Consider the following 17868-nt stretch of genomic DNA (forward strand, 5'->3'; position numbering starts at 1 on the left):
ATCTACTTCCTCTGAGTCATTGATTTAGTCTCTACATGCAACATCCTCATGTTCATGATTCTCTCATCGTTTCATTGATGCATCCTCCAACGAGGAGAGATTAATAATAATTCGTAAAATCAATCTATCATAAAGAGATATATAGAGATTAATTCTCAAAGAAAACACTAATCAAGTGTTGTAACATAAGTTCAATATTCAAGATATAGTGATAGAATTCTTATTTCTATGTTGTTGCCAGTCGACAGTCCATTATATTCTGTTCTTTCTTATTTTCCACAAGATGGAGTCCTCTTTTGACAATACAAAAGACATATACTAATGCAACAGTCAATACAAAGGCTACACAAAAGATAATGTAAAACTGAAAACTGGTTGAAAGTCAGTGAATATATATAAGAAGCTAACACTAATTCCACAGAATTTCAACTCCAGTCAGAGCACAATTCAATCAACCCACCAGAATATTATTTCAAGAGAAAAAATAAGTCAAAAGACTGTAAAACAATAGCCAGAGACCCCACAGATGAAAATTTAATTTTAGTGAACCCGTGTAAAAGACATATACTAATGCAACAGTCAATACAAAGGCTACACAAAAGATAAATGTAAAACTGAAAACTGGTAAGTCAGCGAATATATATATATATATATATGAAGCTAACACTAATTCCACAGAATGTCAACTCCAGTCAGAGCACAATTTAATCAACCCACCAGAATATTATTTCAAGAGAAAAAATAAGTCGAAAGACTGTAAAACAATAGCCGGAGACCCCACAGATGGAATTTAATTTTAGTGAACCCGTGTTTGCTACAACATGAGCTCTTTCTTGTCAATATGCATATCAAAGAAAACATAGGAGAGCATAAAGACAAATTTATTAATTTACAGAGTTACCCCTTTTAACCGAGCATGGTAGAGGATTTGGCCTCTGCCACGGATAACAAAAAGTTGAAAACCAAAGACTTATTTTTTTGTTTCAGATAGCAAGTAGACGAATTGAATTATACAAATTGATTAATTTGGTACACACTGAAAAATATACAAACATGTCCAAAACAACTGCAACCACGAACATATGATGAGGAAAGAAAACAACGGAGGAGTTTCTTTGCATAAACCATAACTCCTGCAAGAGAACCACTTCGCATTCCATGAATTCAAAGAGGTCTATAACATATGCTGTCTACAGGAGCATAAAAAATCTGACAAACCAGATACGAAAGCATGAGCTGGCAATATGAAGACGTCAATACCTGGTACTGTTCTAAGATAGTAGAATTAAATACAAGGGCAGTAAGCAGTGTCTCATCGATTTCTCCTGCGAGCTCTTTTCGGATTCCATCCTCCAATAGTTGCTTAGGATCCGTTTGAGAGAAAACAGCTAATCGATGAGTAGCCTGTGCTAAACCGTATCGCTCATCCAGCATATGAACAAACTGAAATTAATTAAAAAATAAATGCCAAAAGAAAATGATGAACCATCTGAGAGAACACATGATTCCACAAACAAATAAGATCGCCAGTTACAGACTTCTCCTCGACATCGAGTAAGCAAAAACAGCTTACAATAAATGATGTTTGCGACAACACCTGGTTGACTGTTTCCCAAGCCACTCCTGAACGATGCTACCAACTTATGAATAACTCGACCTCATCAAGGCATTTGATGCAGCTCACAATACCCTCCCTGATTCTGATTAGCCCTTTATTTTGCAGCACTTGTCACCATAGCTCTGCAACAGGCAGGACACAGTGCCAGGATACCACTCGCATTACATGCCATCCCCATACCCATCCTATCACACGATGCTGTATGACTAGACAGTGACAAATAATAAAGGTGACTTTCTACCTTCCGGCAAACACTAAGCCTTTATTATATCTATATCCTTGTAAACGTGTGGCCTGTGAATAACCCAGCTTAAACATGAGCCCAATATTTTTGTGAAGATATATATATATATATATACTCGTAAAAGTGTGGCCTGTGAATAACCCAGCTTAAACATGAGCCCAATATTGTGAAGAGGTTTTGTCAATATCAACAGGTGATTGTCAGTTACAAGATATCGTTCATGTACTCAAGATAACTGACCGTGAGTGAAGAGCACAACCTGTCCAGAAATAATTAACAGCTGTAGTGTTGCCACGGTGAAGAAAACTTATCAAATATCTTAGGACTGACATCAGCAAGGAGAGCCCATTCTTTCCATTTACAGTGACTCATATGTCACGGAAGATTATATTCAAAATTAATTCATTCTTTTCCTTCACATAATCCTGCACACAATAATACGAATGAAGCCTCCAAAGGGTGAATCATCAGGCTCCATAAAGGACACTAAAAACATCAAATTGTTGGTGTAGTTTCTGTCAAAATGAAATATTATTCCTGACATATTGCATCTCCCGATGATGCAATATGAATATGTTGAAAAATAGAACACGAAAGAAACATGAACATAATGTCTAGCAGGTGCAAGATGGCATGTATATGAAGCTGAGATACTCCAGCCCCAGACTTCAACAAAATAGAAGGAACTTTTAGACAACACTGACCTGACTTAGATCACAATCAATAAGCTCAGATAATGTTACACAAATAACCTAATACATTCTTCTTTACAACTGTTAGCAGAACTAGGCTCTCATACCATGTTAAGTTTTGACCAGAAATTAGGATAATCAGCAATAAAGCAAAACAAAAATAGGTACAAAAGACACGAGGAATTATCCTGGGAAAACCCTTCCACTTGAAGGGAAAAACCCAGCCACACGAGCAAAATATCTCTTTTATTGATAAAGAAATGTTCAAGTACAAAACTTTCAGTTAATGATCATACAATACACCAAGCAATCACATAAATGGATTGCATTTAGACTCTTCATCTTACACATGAAGATTTTGTCAAATCCCAAATGCAAGGCCCTTCATATTTCCAAATATTCAAACTTCATATTACCGTACGCATGCCTCTTCGCACGACGTATGACATGTCTTTTTATAGAATAGTATCTTAATATTATCACAACTGTCTTTTTCAGCTGAAGATGACCATAATGGTCATAGCAAACATTTTTCTATTTCATAATAACAAAGATAAAGATCTCTATTGCAGCTACAATCTTCAACGAGGGAACTATTATGATATTGTTGTCAAGATTTAACTGTGTAGTATTTTGAGTCAAACTCATTGACTCATATTTCATGAGTGGTGGTTTAGAGAACCCATCTCCCATGAGAATGAATGGAACACTTAACAGTCATTGGATCTAGGTGATGCTCAGAGAGGTGAAGCACTGGGACTTCCCGGGAGGTCACCCATCCCAATACTACTCCAGTCCGAGTGCGACTCAAAAAACTACACACGGTTAAGTTCTGATAGCAATATCATAATTTGACTTGCTGTGGAAAATATGTCCTACTTATTGAGGGGAACTACTGTGATATTGCTATCGGGATTTAACTGTGTAGTTTTTGAGTCAAACTCATTGACACATGTTTCATGATTAGTGATTCACACATGAATCCATCTCTTGTGAGAATAAATGGAACACTTAGCGCTCACTGGATCTAGGTGATGCTCAGGGGGAACTGTGTTAAGTGTTTTGATGTATCTACTATCATCTATCAATAGGGCTATTGTGCAGTAAGGCAGGGTCCTCATCTTCAATCCTGATTGGTTGAAGGGAATCGTTGAGAGCAGCAGCATGTTTATTTGAATTAGGACTGGTAGCTTTTTGCATGGTTGCTAGTTTGCTTTTTGGAAATTCTGGTTCCCTTCTTTCTCTAATAAGTGTTCAAATATTTTGAGGAGACATGAAAACAAGTGCATTTCCAATAAAAGATATCACATTTTAAAGCCTTTATGAGGACACATTGGCTCTTGATTTGCTGCATTTTGATGGGAGCTGTGTTTCTTCATAGAATATTAAGTTGAATAGTCGTGCTAAATCAATCTTTCATTTGAAAAGTGATTTTAACATGTGTATTATGTACAATATCTCCTATACAATTCAAAAAAATTATTTCTTCTTTACTGCAAAAAAAAAATGTCCCCTCCTACTGTAATTCAAAAATATTGTCTCGTGGTATTACAATTCAAGCAAAAACATAACGACGTTTCATTTTACTACAATTCAAACAGAACCGAAATTAATCCGTTCTTGTAGTCTCCGACAGGAAGTTGGCTTCTCTGCAGCTCTTATATATTTAGCATAAGTTAGACACTAGATTCAAGTTTATTTCCCATTTCATAGATAACGGCATAATTGCAAAGAATGATAATCAATTCTGACTAAATATTGGAAGTATCCTGCAAACTTATGGAGACCAGAATCAAACCGAAAACAAGTGTCATCAAATTGTGCCAGTAGTAATATTTTTGTACTCCGTAGTCTCATTAGGACATGTCCCTTTTTTTTCCCTTAGCCTTTTTCCCAGGTTAAAATGATAACCTATTGCAAATTTTAATTTTTCTTTCTGTGCAGAAGGCTGCAATCAGGTGGTGATCCTGATGGGGTCTCCAGTTACACCACAAGATGTTCTTTCATCTCTTATGAATGATGGCACCTTCGATGCTTTCAGAGCTAAGATCATCAATCAACTTAAGACAAATGTACGTACTACTTTTGTTTTCTGGGTTTTAATCTTTTAGTATTTGAGGTTTCAAAGTATTAGTTTTAATATACAAATCTGAAATCAGTATTGGATTGCACACAATGTCAAGCCAAACCCACTAGTATAAATGCATTTTATGTTTAAATGTTGTTTCCAAAGATCACGGGGATGCGTAGCCGGCCCCAAAACCTGGCATCCTCGTCCCCTAGCCATTATGGGAATGGGGGGACACCGAGGGGACATCCCCTTGCTGTTCTCCATACCTGCTTAACCCTCTGAAATGCTAGGAAACGTCTGTTTCTGTTTGGGGACTGCTAGCTGTCTCCAAAACGACGAGGGGATGTCCACAGGATGACAAACCGTCATCAAATGGCAGGGGATGTTTCATGGCATTAAAAACAATATTTTTCCCCTTTAATTTTGTTTGCTTCTTACCTTTGTATGAGAATCAAAACAATATATTCAAAATTTAAATTGTGCAAGAATCAAATATATGAGAAAAACTACTATTCTCATTTCAAATGTATGAGAATCAAATATAGTCAATAGAATACACAATTAGAAGTTACATCTCTTTAATTTTCTGAGTTTCCAGCATTATGATTTTTTTTAATAGTATATACACTATGAATGAGGGTAAACTCACATTGTTTTAATGCTATCGCCAGATACAATGTTTATATTCTGGTGCTCACCAGGCTACAACTTCCATAATTTCAGTAATATGAGAATTAGTGATATACTCGCTATCAATTAGAAGTTCATGCTGTTTTCAATGTTGTTAGTGGATAATATTGTGCGATTGTACACTGCCATAAGGCCTGTAACTCCTCTTTGTTACTCAAGGTCTTTTTGTATATCCACAGTGAACTAGGCCAAAACTATTCTGTTTTAATGTTGTTGAGCACAATGTTTTTGTGACTGCACACCTCCTGGGGGGGGCTGTAACTCTCTTCATGACACAAAGTTGATGTGATGCCTAATATGAGTTAGGCCAAATCCACTCAAGCTTCTGGACACTATGTTTGTTCCATGTAATAGCATCAGGAGGCCTGTAGCTGTCATAACTCTAATAATCCTACATGTACAAAATGCTATGATATATCTGCTATGAGTTTTGACATGACTACCAGCAATTGGGCAGAGCTTTCTTTGTTTTCTATGTTTGTTCAGACACAATGTTTGTGTGATGTCAGGTTCTGAGGAGATATGTGGCTCTCTTAATTCCAAATGTGTGAAGTGTTATAATATGCCTACTATAAACTAGGCCAAACCCATTCTGGTTTTTATGCCATTGTTGAGCTGATGTTTTTCCAATGGGTATCCATAGCAACTTTCTTAATTTTACATTTCTAAAATTAATATTTTTTCGTTTCATCTAGAATAATTAAATAATTTTTAGTTACTTAATTTATTCATTATTTTCCATCAAAATTTATTTAACTAATTTTTATTTTGGATCTAGTATAATCAAATAACAGAAATTATTTGATTAGCTAACAACCTGACACTTATTTCTAAATTTCTTACCAAAAATAAATAAAATAAACATTGTATTTATTCCTTCTATGCATGTGATACTTTAAGGTTCCACCCTATCCTATTTTTTTCTTGTCCATTGATCTTTCTAATTAATTTTCACCACTGATCAAATGTCAAGTGTGTTGAAAATTGTAGCTGTGATGGAGATCTTTATCTCTGATTTTACCATATGTTGAGATAGAGATAATATTGTGTCAACAGCTGGAGAATATATTTATGATAATATTCTTTTAAAAGACGTGTCATGTGAAGAGTCGTGTTTGGAAACATGAAGAATCTTGTATTTGGAACTTAAAGAGACCTTCAAGTTCTATATGAACTTGAGATTGTTTTGTGTGCATACACAATTTTGTATCAAGTGAAAGCATTGTACTTGAACATTTTATTATCAATAAAAGAGATTTATTCTTGGTGTGGTTTGGTTTTCCCTTCAAGTGGAAGGGTTTTTCCAGGATAAATGTCTTGTGTTTCTTGTACTTATTTTTCTACTTTTGTTTTATTGTTGTTATCATTATTTCTGGGCATATCTCTAACATGGTATTAGAGCCTAGTTGATAACAACTCATGAGGGAATGTTGATCCGTCTTAGACTTATCTGCAATGAGGGTCTGGTTATATATATATATTGATTCTGTTTGCAATTGATCAGGAGTTGTTTCTCCTTTCTATATCTACTGTTTCTACATATACTGTATATGTCTATGTTCCTACATCTCATTTGTGTGCTTGCCTGGAACCATGTTCACATCTTTATTCTTGACATCAGACCTTTGTTGCTGGCGCCTTGTCATATTACCTTTCCTATGTTACATCATGTTACTGATGATGATTACATTAAATAAATTCAAAATTGTCTTCATTTATTTTGGCGATGTTTTATTTTGGTCTTGTCGATGTATTTTGGTATAATGTTGTTTTTTGGGCCTTTGCTTGTATCTAGTTACACTTCTTTGTATTTCCCTTGTGGTTTGTCTCCCAGCGAAATTGTATTTAATTAAAAACTTTATCATTACTTTCATATGCCGTTATTCATCATTTTTATGTCATGTTGGTTTCATTCCAGATTTTGGCTGTTTTGTTTTATAATTGTATCGACATCATGTTTAATTAATTTTTTATTACTCTCTACGGTGTTGGTATCATGCGTGGGATTGTTGGCATAAGTCGAGTCCTGTAATGTCAGAAAGGTTATCTCTGTGTATTAACAACCAATGCTATCTCAATCTTTTCATATACATTTTCTTTTTCAGCCAATGACATGGCATTGTGGCCTGTGGTCTCTGTTATGTCTGCCATGTCTTTCACTCGTATCATTATTTTTTTCAGTGGTGTCGTTCTTCTTACCTCTCATTAGTGACACCACTTATATTGTGTCATTTTAATTTTGGTACAGCGATGTTGATTCCAACTCCAAATTATGCGTTTCGAAGAATTCAAGTGGTTCTTGCACAACTCCAAATTTTGCGTTTCGAAGAATTCAAGTGGTTCTTGCATAAACTTATCATCATCCGAGTCTGGAAAGCTCATCCTTGCAATAAATTTATGCCGTAAATTTGTCTATTTGCATGGACCCTGAGGTTCGCTTCCTTGTCACTGGCTCAGTTGATCAAGAAATGCATGATAAATTCATCAAGAAATGCTTAAAGTCTGGAAAGCTCATCCTTGCAATAAAGTTATGCTGCAAATTTGTCTATTTGCATGGACCCTGAGGTGCGCTTCCTTGTCACTGGCTCAGTTGATCAAGAAATGCATGATAAATTCATCAAGAAATGCTTAAATCGGAGAGTGTTGCCAATGGAACTAAGGATGCTAATCTAGAGAATGATGAAAATCACATTCTGAAACAAAGTAGTTGGAAGGTGGTTGAAAAATTTCGTGTTTTGAGTAAAAACTAAAAAACAGGCATTGAAGAAAGGTTCTGAAGAAAGTTGGTACAGACGTAGCTAACAATGAAGGCACTGAGCCCGTGGAGAATGTAGAAAATGATCTTGGTGGTATGTCTGCTTCTGATTTTTTCCAGTTTTTTCATATTCTACAAGCAAAACATAAAATTGTTTTGATTTTTTTTTTCCCCTACCACTAATGAAAGGGCTTAAAGCTACCATAGCAGTATTTCTTCACAACATTGAATTGGAAGTTTGAGGTTGGTGAGGAGTCATCAGTACAAATACACGGGCTTGGAACTGACATTAGGAGTCTTACATTGAGGTCTGACAACTCATTACTTATGTCAACTAATCATAATTCAGTGAAAATTTGGAACCCAAGCACTTGTTCCTGCCTGCGTACAATGGAAGCAGGTTATGGACTTTGCAGCCCTTTTGTCCCTGAGAATCGTTATGCAGTTGTTGGTACAAAAGATGGATCAATAGAAATATTGGAGTTGGTGAATGCTCCAACATTATAAAATCTCACCCAGAATCCATTTGGTCTCTTGTGCAAATGGCAGATGGGTCTGTGTCTATAACTGGAAGTGCAGATCATGATGTTAAATTTTAGGAATATCAACTTGTGCAAGAAATTGATTAGTCGTACTTCAAATATAAGGCAGCAGTTTCCTTTCGTAGAGCTCACTGCAAAGAGAAGCATTTTATGATTATATCTTTTGTTGTTATATCACTAAGAATAGTTTTATGCTTTTGGCATTGATCTTTGTATTTCTGCATGATAGGTTGTTTATATAATTTTAATCTCTCTTGGTTGCAGGGTGCAACAAGAAGCAATGAGATAGAGGATGTTACCTTGATGATACATATTTAGAAGGAGATGTTTCAACTTCAGAGGGAGGTTACATCAGCTCTCTTATTGTGATGATCAGAGTTGTCCCTGCTGAAACAGAGTCTCTGTTGAGAGAGAATTTCAGTCATTCCTATGCATGTTGTTAATGAATTCTTCCCTATGAGAGAAGTTCGAGGTGTAATCCCTTTTTAATCTGTTCTCCTCTATGAGAGAAGTTCGAGGTGCAATCCCTTGTTAATGAGTTCTTCTCTATGAGAGAAGTTCAAGGTGAAATCCCTTGTTCCACCCTTTGCAGTAGGTATGATGGATCCACCCTTTGCGATGAGGCATGGTGGAAATGCGTTCTTCTTAGGAAGAAGTCTAAGGTGAAAGCCCTCGTTTCACCCTCTGCGATGAGGCATGGTGGAAATGCATTCTTCTCAGGGAGAAGTTTGAGGTGAAATCCCTCATTCCACCCTCTACAAGTAGGTATGGTGGACCACCCTTTGCGAGTAGGCATGGTGGAAGTCATTCGTGTGACTCCATGACTTTAATTTTGTGATAACCCCTCTCAGGAATAAGATTCAATAATACATAACAATGATAATAACAAAATTAAACTTCAAAGACAAATAAATAGTAGTAACATAATAAAATCACAATGACAAACAGTTAAGATGATAGAATGAAAAATGTTAATTATTAATGAGATAGTTGATGTTGAATATATAGAACAATAAATGAATAAACTATCTATTACATATTCGATAGATGCCAAATAATGGGGTCAATAATAGAAGTAAATTAATTGAATATAGTTATATTGTCGATCCTATCAACAGAAGAAGAATATTCAATAATGGAATATGAAGAAAGATTCTTTTATATTGACAAATTCCTAGGGATTTGAATATTATAACAATAAGTAGGCCCTATTCATTTCATTTACGCAGGGGACTGATGCTGGGCTAAGCAGAGACCTTTTACTGATTACTAATTAATAATAAATACAAAAATAAATATCAAAAATAAATATTGCGTAAATCATTAGTAACAAACATAAATGATTGAAATGAATATTAAATAATAGTAAATATATAATAAAAAGAAAGTATTAAATCACTGCCAAAATAAGCAGGAGCTTAAATTATGGAAAGATCCATGGAAGGGTCACGTCACATGGGACCCACTCATATAATGAGTGGGGAGGGACATATGAATAAAAAGGATAACGAACAAAAACAAAGAATAAACCACCACATATGTATGAAGACTTACTTGCAAGGTGCAAACTCATCCTATTAAAGTGGGTCATGTGAATTTCGAGAACAACACACACCGAAAAATACGAAGTGAGAGCATGGACTAAGTAAAGAAGGAAGAATATACATCCAAGGAAGTAGGAGAATTAATAGAAAGTTGGAAAAATCGAAATTGTAGGGTGAGTGGGCCATGGAAGGGATTAATGTGGTTAACACCAAAATAAGGAACTTTTCAAGGTATGTTCCTAAAATTTAGTAATCCCACTATATTTATATATTAACTTAAATAGTCTTGGACTATAATTTAGTATTGAAAAAATTAGGGAATAAGATAATTAATTAGGAAATATGATGTGGAATATTGAAAACATATTATTTGGTAGTTGTAGGTATTTGTAATGGTAAAGTGATATTATGTATGTATGAATATAAATGCTTCTATAAATGACAATTTTACAAAAATGTTATTTAATGTTTTGATATTATTAAGATTTAAAATTTATATCAACCTAAAGAAATGATATTTAAAAATTTGATATTATGAAAAGCTAATTAATATATTATAAGAGAAGAGATCAATGTAGGTCTTTATGGGAGAAGTATTTGATCAAGCCTCTATAGTGCCAATGTAGGGATGGTGCTTAACCCTAAATAAATGGCTTAGTGCCAGTATAGGGATTGGGATCGTCCTTATATAAATGGCTAGTATGGGATAATGAGACCTCATAGTGCTAGTGCGGGAGGTTAGTAGAATCCTCGTATAAATGGCTGTCGTGCCAATGCGAAAGGTTGGTATAATCCTCGTATAAATGGCTATCGTGCTAGTGCGACGAATTTGTGCAACCCCATATAAATGGCTAGAGTAGAATGGTACCTCATAGTGCTAGTGCGAGAGGTTAGTATTACCCTTGTATAAATGGCTATCATGCCAGTGCAAGAGGTCAATATAACCCTGTATAAATGGCTAGATGAGAATCATGTAATGGCTAGAATATTCTGATGATGTCAGCATATGCATATGTGAACCTTGAGGGGTGCACTCTAGAAAAGACGGTCGAATAACAAGGGTTAGGAAACCTGATCTAGAGATGTCTTTAAAGTTGGATTTAGGATAGAGGGTAGAATATTATACTTAGATTTATTATTATTATATTCTAACACTCCTTTTGCTGGCTTTACTCATCTTAAGTTAACCCTAGTATAAATGACATTTTGACATTCCTTTTGTAGGTAGAACTTCGTATAAATGGCTATCATGCCAGTGTGACATAGACTCACATACCCCACTGGATATAAGTCTAATCACCGATATATGTGCTTATATGGCGAATATGTTATGCTAGGATAACATCTTTTAATGAGAATCCATGTGATGAGAATTATCATCGACATTTTTTGTTGCAACTATGTGTGCGTACCATACTAAAGATCTTTATCTTCGATTTTTCCATATGTTGAAATAGAGATAATATTGTGGCAACAACTGGAGAATGTATTTATGATTATAAATGAGATAACACTATTTAGAGAGATGTGTCATGCGTTTGGAAACATGAAGAGTCTTGTATTTAGAAATTAGAGAAACCTTCGAGTTCTATATATATTTGAGATTGCTTTGTGTGCATATACAATTTTTTATCAAGTGAAAGCATTGTACTTGAACATTTTACCATCAATAAAAGAGATAAATTTCTGGTGTGGCTGGATTTTTCCCTTCAAGTGGAAGGGTTTTCCAGGTTAAATGTCTCGTGTTTCTTTTACCTATTTTCCTACTTTTGTTTTATTGCTGTTATCCTTATTTCTGGGCATATCTTTAACAAAGTGAAGCATATATATATAAAATCCTTCTTTCATTTATTTTCCTCTAGCACAATCAATATGAAGAGCTCCATTATCTATGTGCAAGAGCATATTATGATAAAGCTATCATTATCTGGTATCTTATCATTTGTGAAGTATCAAGCATGAAGCTATCATCCTATGATCATTTTGCTATCATGGCAGTGCTATTTTGACAAGCAACGCACATTTCAAGCATTCAAGCAAATATTAAAGAAACAACGGAGCAATCTAAGGTCTCTGCTATGGTATTATTATATATCCTTGATTTTATGCATATATTTTTGGATGCTGAGAAAGAAAACTCATGATAATACTGCTATGAATTGGATCGAATCCATTTTTGTTTCTATTTTATGCATATATGTTTTCTGCAGTTCAACGCTATTACATATTAACTTTTTTGCTTTGGATTTAGATTGTGTGCATGTTTTTTGAGCCAACATTTTGGGTCACACTTTGTGAACCATCATCTAGGCAAGAGAGCAGCAAGGAGATGAAAAATGTGCGGGTTGTAGAGAAGGATAGATAAGATAAAATAAATTTATGAATGTCCAATAAAAGACCACCCAAGGGTCTATGGGATTGAAAAGCGTACAAGAAGAAAGACAACCACAAGAGCACCAAACTGTGTCTGAAAAGAGCAAACAGGAAATAAAAGAAGTAAGGAGCAAACAACCCAACGAGGCAAGGACTAGGGGTCCTTCCTCAGCTGAAAGAAGTCAAGCACTGAAGGGTATGGACTAGGGCAAGCAAGGGCCCCTAGTCGCCACCGAGAACTGTTGGGGGGGGGGGGGTGGCACTGATGAATACACCCGCTACGAGGCCTCACAGATCTGGAGTGATTGGTGGTGATGAGCTGAATTGAGGCCTCTCTCTGGGGGAATAAGAGCTGCAGTGGTCTCTTTGAGATATAGTGCAAGGCTCTTATGGTTCGTGTAGTTGAAAAAGGCCACGAGGGAATTGCACTCTTTGAATAAGCAATAGAATCTTCCTCGAATCTCGTAGTAGGCAGGGCAATGAAAAATGAAATGGATCTCTGTCTCAGCTGTAGCCAAGGTACATAGATGACAAATCCGGTCCTCTTTGACAATGTGATGATTTGTTTGGATCCGAAGCTGGTGGGAGCTAACTTTGAAGGACCCAAGGGAGATGCGTAAGGCATGTCACCTACGCCTAGACAAGTAGCTAGGGCACACAATAATACTGTCCCGAATATCAAGGAAGTGCTTAGCATAAAAGGCCATCTTCGGACGTAGCCCCCTAGTAGGTTTACACCAAGACTAAGAATTTCCTGAGTAGGATAAGACGTAAGAGCAGAGGAGAGGGAAAGAAAAATGACAGAAATCAACAAGAGGGAAAATAAAAAATTAATTAGAAAATAAACGAAGACAAAAGACAACCAAACATATGAAGCAAACAGTATAAATAAAGACAAGGAGACACATGAAAACCTATAACAAGGCAAAAAATGAAGCCAAATAAGTATATAAATAATACTAAAAGAAGATATAAAAAGAGAAAAAGGGGGGAAATATGAGCACAAAAAGAAACAAGGAAATGAAAAACTCAAAAAATAAGACAATAAAACAAAGAGCACAAAGTCAATTTTTTTAAAGCAATTAAAAAACAAAAGGAAAAGCTAACTAGATGAAATAAATACCAAAAAATAATAAGGAAGCACAAAGAGCAATAACAAAGTTAAGTTATGTTGTTCTTTGTAATGATATGATTAGAGAAATAAAAACTAAATAACTAAAGAAATAAAAAGATAAAGATAAATAACCAAGAAAGATACCTTCATCACTTCTAGGATCAAACTTTCCTATATCATCTTCTCTCTTGATGTAACATTTGCTTCCAAAAATTTTGATGTATTTCATATTAGATGTAATGACCAAACCATAACTCATAAAGAGTTACCTATTCCTTGACTGTGTTCATAGTGCATACAGCTGTTGTAACTGCTTCTTTCCAATAAACATATGCTACATTACCTTCTAGCATCATCGCTCTAGCTGCTTCACTCACTGTTCTATTCCTTCTTTTTGCTATAACATTCTGCTGTGGAGTTTTAAGAGCTGAAACTTGTCTTCTAATTCTGTTGTCTTCACAAAAGTTGTTAAACTGATTTGATGTAAATTCTCCTCTATTTGATCTCAAACATTTGATTTTCGTACCAGATTCATTTTCAACTTTAGCTTTGAATATCTTAAACTTGATGAATGCTGTTGATTTCTCTCTTAAAAATGCAACCCACATCATTCTTGTAAACTCGTCAATGAAAAGAATGTAGTACCCTTAACCATAGAATGTTTTTGCTTTTGTAGGTCCACACAAGTTTGTGTGAACTATCTCCAATTTCTCTGAAGTAGTGAATATCTTGCTAGGAAATGAGCCCTTATTCTGTGTAACCATCATACATTCCTTGCACATAATGTTAGAGGGTTTCACAATCTTTGGTAGATCTCTTACAGCATCAGTATTACTCACTTTCACAATATTATCAAAGTTTATATGACAAACTCTTCTGTGCCATAACCAACTGTCATTAACTTTAGTAACCAAACAACTTATCTCAGAAGGATTCAACTGAAAAACATTACCTTTGGGTTTTGCACTTGTACCAATTAGTTTGTCGTGGCTTCACTTGGATAAGCATAGCTTTTAAAAAAATCATTAACTCAAGTTAAAAGCTTATCAGATATTATCCTCAGGGTATTCACTAAGAAGGTGGCCCTAATGCCTTATGTTTTGACCTCCCAGCTAAGTTTGATATTGAGGATGTTGTCCGTATGAGCAACTGTAAATGTTAAGCCATCAAAAGTACTCAAGAGGTAAAATGTTGATCATGTCTTTTACTGTTCTGATAAATGTTTGATATCTGTTCTGTTTTATGGAACAATGTGTTGAACTTTGAACAAGCTTTACAGTTTGATGATGTCAGAATACAGTGTGTACAAATGGAGGTATTGTCTGAAAAAATGTTAAAATGACCATTTCGATTACTTTCATTTAATGATTAGATATATACATTAAACCTTAAGTAGGTTTGGCACTTCAAAGTGTGTTTCAATACGAATGGAAAAACAATGCTGTGGGTCACATACTAGAAAATATGAGACCTAGAAGTGTACGTCTCAGAATTCAGAAGTTTTATTTTCTCAAGAGTGAATGCAGTAATGGAGGTTAACATTTGCTCCATTCATTTCATCAGAGAATGGTAGAACTTAGGACAATTCATTTTATATTATTTGGATCTATTTTTGAAGTTAATGCCTTTACGTTTTTATATGTTTAGTCACTTGTATCTTTGGGTATTATTTCCAGCACTGATGGGGTGGGGTGGGATGGGGGAGTCTTCTTCGTTTAGAGCGTGGCATTAATTCCTTAGGAGAATTTTAGAACTTTCAGATGAATTAATGGTTTAATACCTTGACTATTTTTATGTTTAGAATCTTTGATATCATTTCCAGCATTGTTGTGGTTGGAAGGGGAGAGTGGTCTGTAATCTGACATGTAGAGCACATAATTTCTTTGCTTTTTCAATTTGATTGCATCATAGTGATTTACTTCAAATTTTCAAATGCAGGAAGAGCTAAAAAAAGAAACAATATCCATGGTAGAGAAGAGCAAAGTGCTTAATACTCCTGGGGCCGAGACAAAGTCAAAGAGGGACCTGTTTGATGGCTTGCGCAAGGAGCTAGAGTATGTGTAGATTAGATGCCATCACGCTTTTCATACTTTCAGATATTTGGGTTTAAGTGTTTGTAGGCATTTGCGATGAATCATTAGTATTGCAATTATCATATAATATTTTACATGATTGGATTTTACCAGAATTCAGGGCTAGTGACCATTCATTGTTGTGCTTCCAGTTTAAGTTATTCTCTGTATTAGTTTTCTACTTAGACTTACTATTTAGAATGCAGGACTATAAGGGAATCAATGTTTGGAGAAGTATATAGTGTCATAAAGTTCTACATTGCATAGCAAATTGGAAAGTTCATCTAATTTTTTAACTGCAGGTATGAAAGTATACTAACAACTGTATAGCAATGCAGAACAAAGGTACTCAACAAAGCTTCAAAATCAGTATGGGAATTGATTTTAGCAGAGGATGGGTTAGGTAAAGAAATAAATGATACGGTTCAATCTATTTATTATCGATTAAGTGGTCAAGAGCTACCATCATCTTCCTCTGGAGTTGTTCATGCCTCTACACATGAGGAAAGTGGATCTAGCAAGAAGAGGACATACTCAGCAATGAACAGTAATGGAGTGAGTGAGCCAGCAAGCCATGCTCACATGAATACCCCGAGCACTGGTCGACAGACAGTTGGACAATCAATCTTCCATGGAAATGAACAACCACACATGGGCACCTCAGCAGCTGTGGCTAGTCATATAACTATCCCTGTTTCTGGAAGTGCGCTAGCTACAAATTTGCAGACTGCTCCATGGAGTGCGAACCATGCTCACATAAGCACTCCAAGTAATGGTCGACAAGCAATTGGACTGCCAGTGGTACATGGAAATGAACAAGTTCACATAGGTGCCTCTGCAACTGTAGCTAATAATATGGTTAACCCTGCTGCAGGATGTGCACTACCTGTAAATCCCCAGAGTGCGCCATGGAATACGAGTCATTCAAAATCTTGAGCTCACAAGCAACACAGATCATCATTTGATTTAATGCTGGTTCGACCTGAAAATTTATGTGGCCTTGAATTGTAAATACATCATTAGTACTCCAAAGCAGTCAATTATTTATTTTCTGCAAGATCAACATGGTTGGCAGCTTGCAGCAAGTGTACTATCCAGTGGCAGTCATCTATTACATTCTATAGTCCAGTCACAGTGTTGTAATGTATAGGTGGAGGAGGAGGTCAACCTGATTTATATCAAACATTTCCTATGCGATGTCATTAATTTCTTACCTCCACAAGTTTGGCTGATGTTGTTTGGATCAAACTGATAGTGTTCTGTTTGATTTATCTGAAATATCTTTCTGGGATGGTTATGGGACATTGGGATGTAACAGATAAATAAACTGGTTTCTTACATTTCATTTTTATTGCGTCCTAACTATCAATAATATAATTGGTGTATTACAATTTGATATAACAAACAATCATTAATTTCAACATTTTTTCCTGTATCAGAAAAGTTAATTCTGGTATCCGTAAGATTCCCTCTTGCTTAAATTTCTCACTCTCTCAGAATAATTCTGTCAAATAGTCAGCATTCTCCTAACTGGAAATTTTCTATTTTTTGCAGAACATGTATTTCAGACTAGCATGTCCCTTTTGGTGTATGTCTATAGTGATAATGTGCAGGTTTAGCATGTGCATTGATATTGGCAATTATAAAGAAAACTTAACAGACCACTGCTGATAAAGAAATAATTGAAAGAAACGAGCACTGTATAGTAATCTGCTATTATGCCTTCATGGATAAACTATTAAAAGTGCAGAGATTGAACAAGGAATGTCGACAGTAACATAGTCCAAAGAGTAGCAGCAATACAAGACAGACCTTTGTTCCATATTTCAGTATTATTAGATTATTCTATCACTACTCCAATTGCCCAGAAAAGACAGAAGTGCATATGAAATCAGCTCACAGTCACACAAGAATGAATCAGCTTACATTCAGCTGACAGACAAGGGGCACAATTTGATCATTTAATACTCCCAAAGCACTCCTAATTATTGTGCACCCCAAAATGAAGGAAATAGGAACTGAACTGTCTCTTGTTGAAGCTAGAACTTATAAGAACCTCATGCCTTGGTAGTTTGGCCAGCAAGGTCCCATGTCACTTCTGCTCCTCACCATGTCGGCCAGCTAGCTGTGCTTTCACCTGACCCAACATAAGC

At 35.5% G+C, this 17868-nt stretch overlaps 1 protein-coding gene across 4 annotated transcripts in view; it reads left to right on the top strand.

Annotated features, from left to right (window-relative positions):
* Window positions 1–17066, top strand: part of LOC149543619 (uncharacterized) — a 56109-nt gene extending 39043 nt beyond the window's left edge. For 2 of the 4 annotated variants that reach the window (XM_089798410.1, XM_089798412.1), the window contains exons 2-4: window positions 4499–4626; window positions 15582–15697; window positions 16054–17066. In XM_089798410.1, coding sequence (XP_089654536.1) covers window positions 4525–4626; window positions 15582–15697; window positions 16054–16651 — 816 coding nt within the window. In that variant the 5' untranslated portion in view covers window positions 4499–4524 and the 3' untranslated portion in view covers window positions 16652–17066. Of the gene's footprint in view, window positions 1–4498; window positions 4627–7563; window positions 8165–15581; window positions 15698–16053 lie in introns of all 4 variants that reach the window. The other 2 variants (XM_089798413.1, XM_089798411.1) reach the window with 2 other exon arrangements.
* Window positions 17067–17868: the final 802 nt, after the last annotated feature.

This window comes from Cupressus sempervirens, chromosome 8, assembly GCF_028749045.1.
Source record: "Cupressus sempervirens isolate cs-2001-9-10 chromosome 8, ASM2874904v1, whole genome shotgun sequence".
Classification (NCBI taxonomy): Eukaryota; Viridiplantae; Streptophyta; class Pinopsida; order Cupressales; family Cupressaceae; genus Cupressus; species Cupressus sempervirens.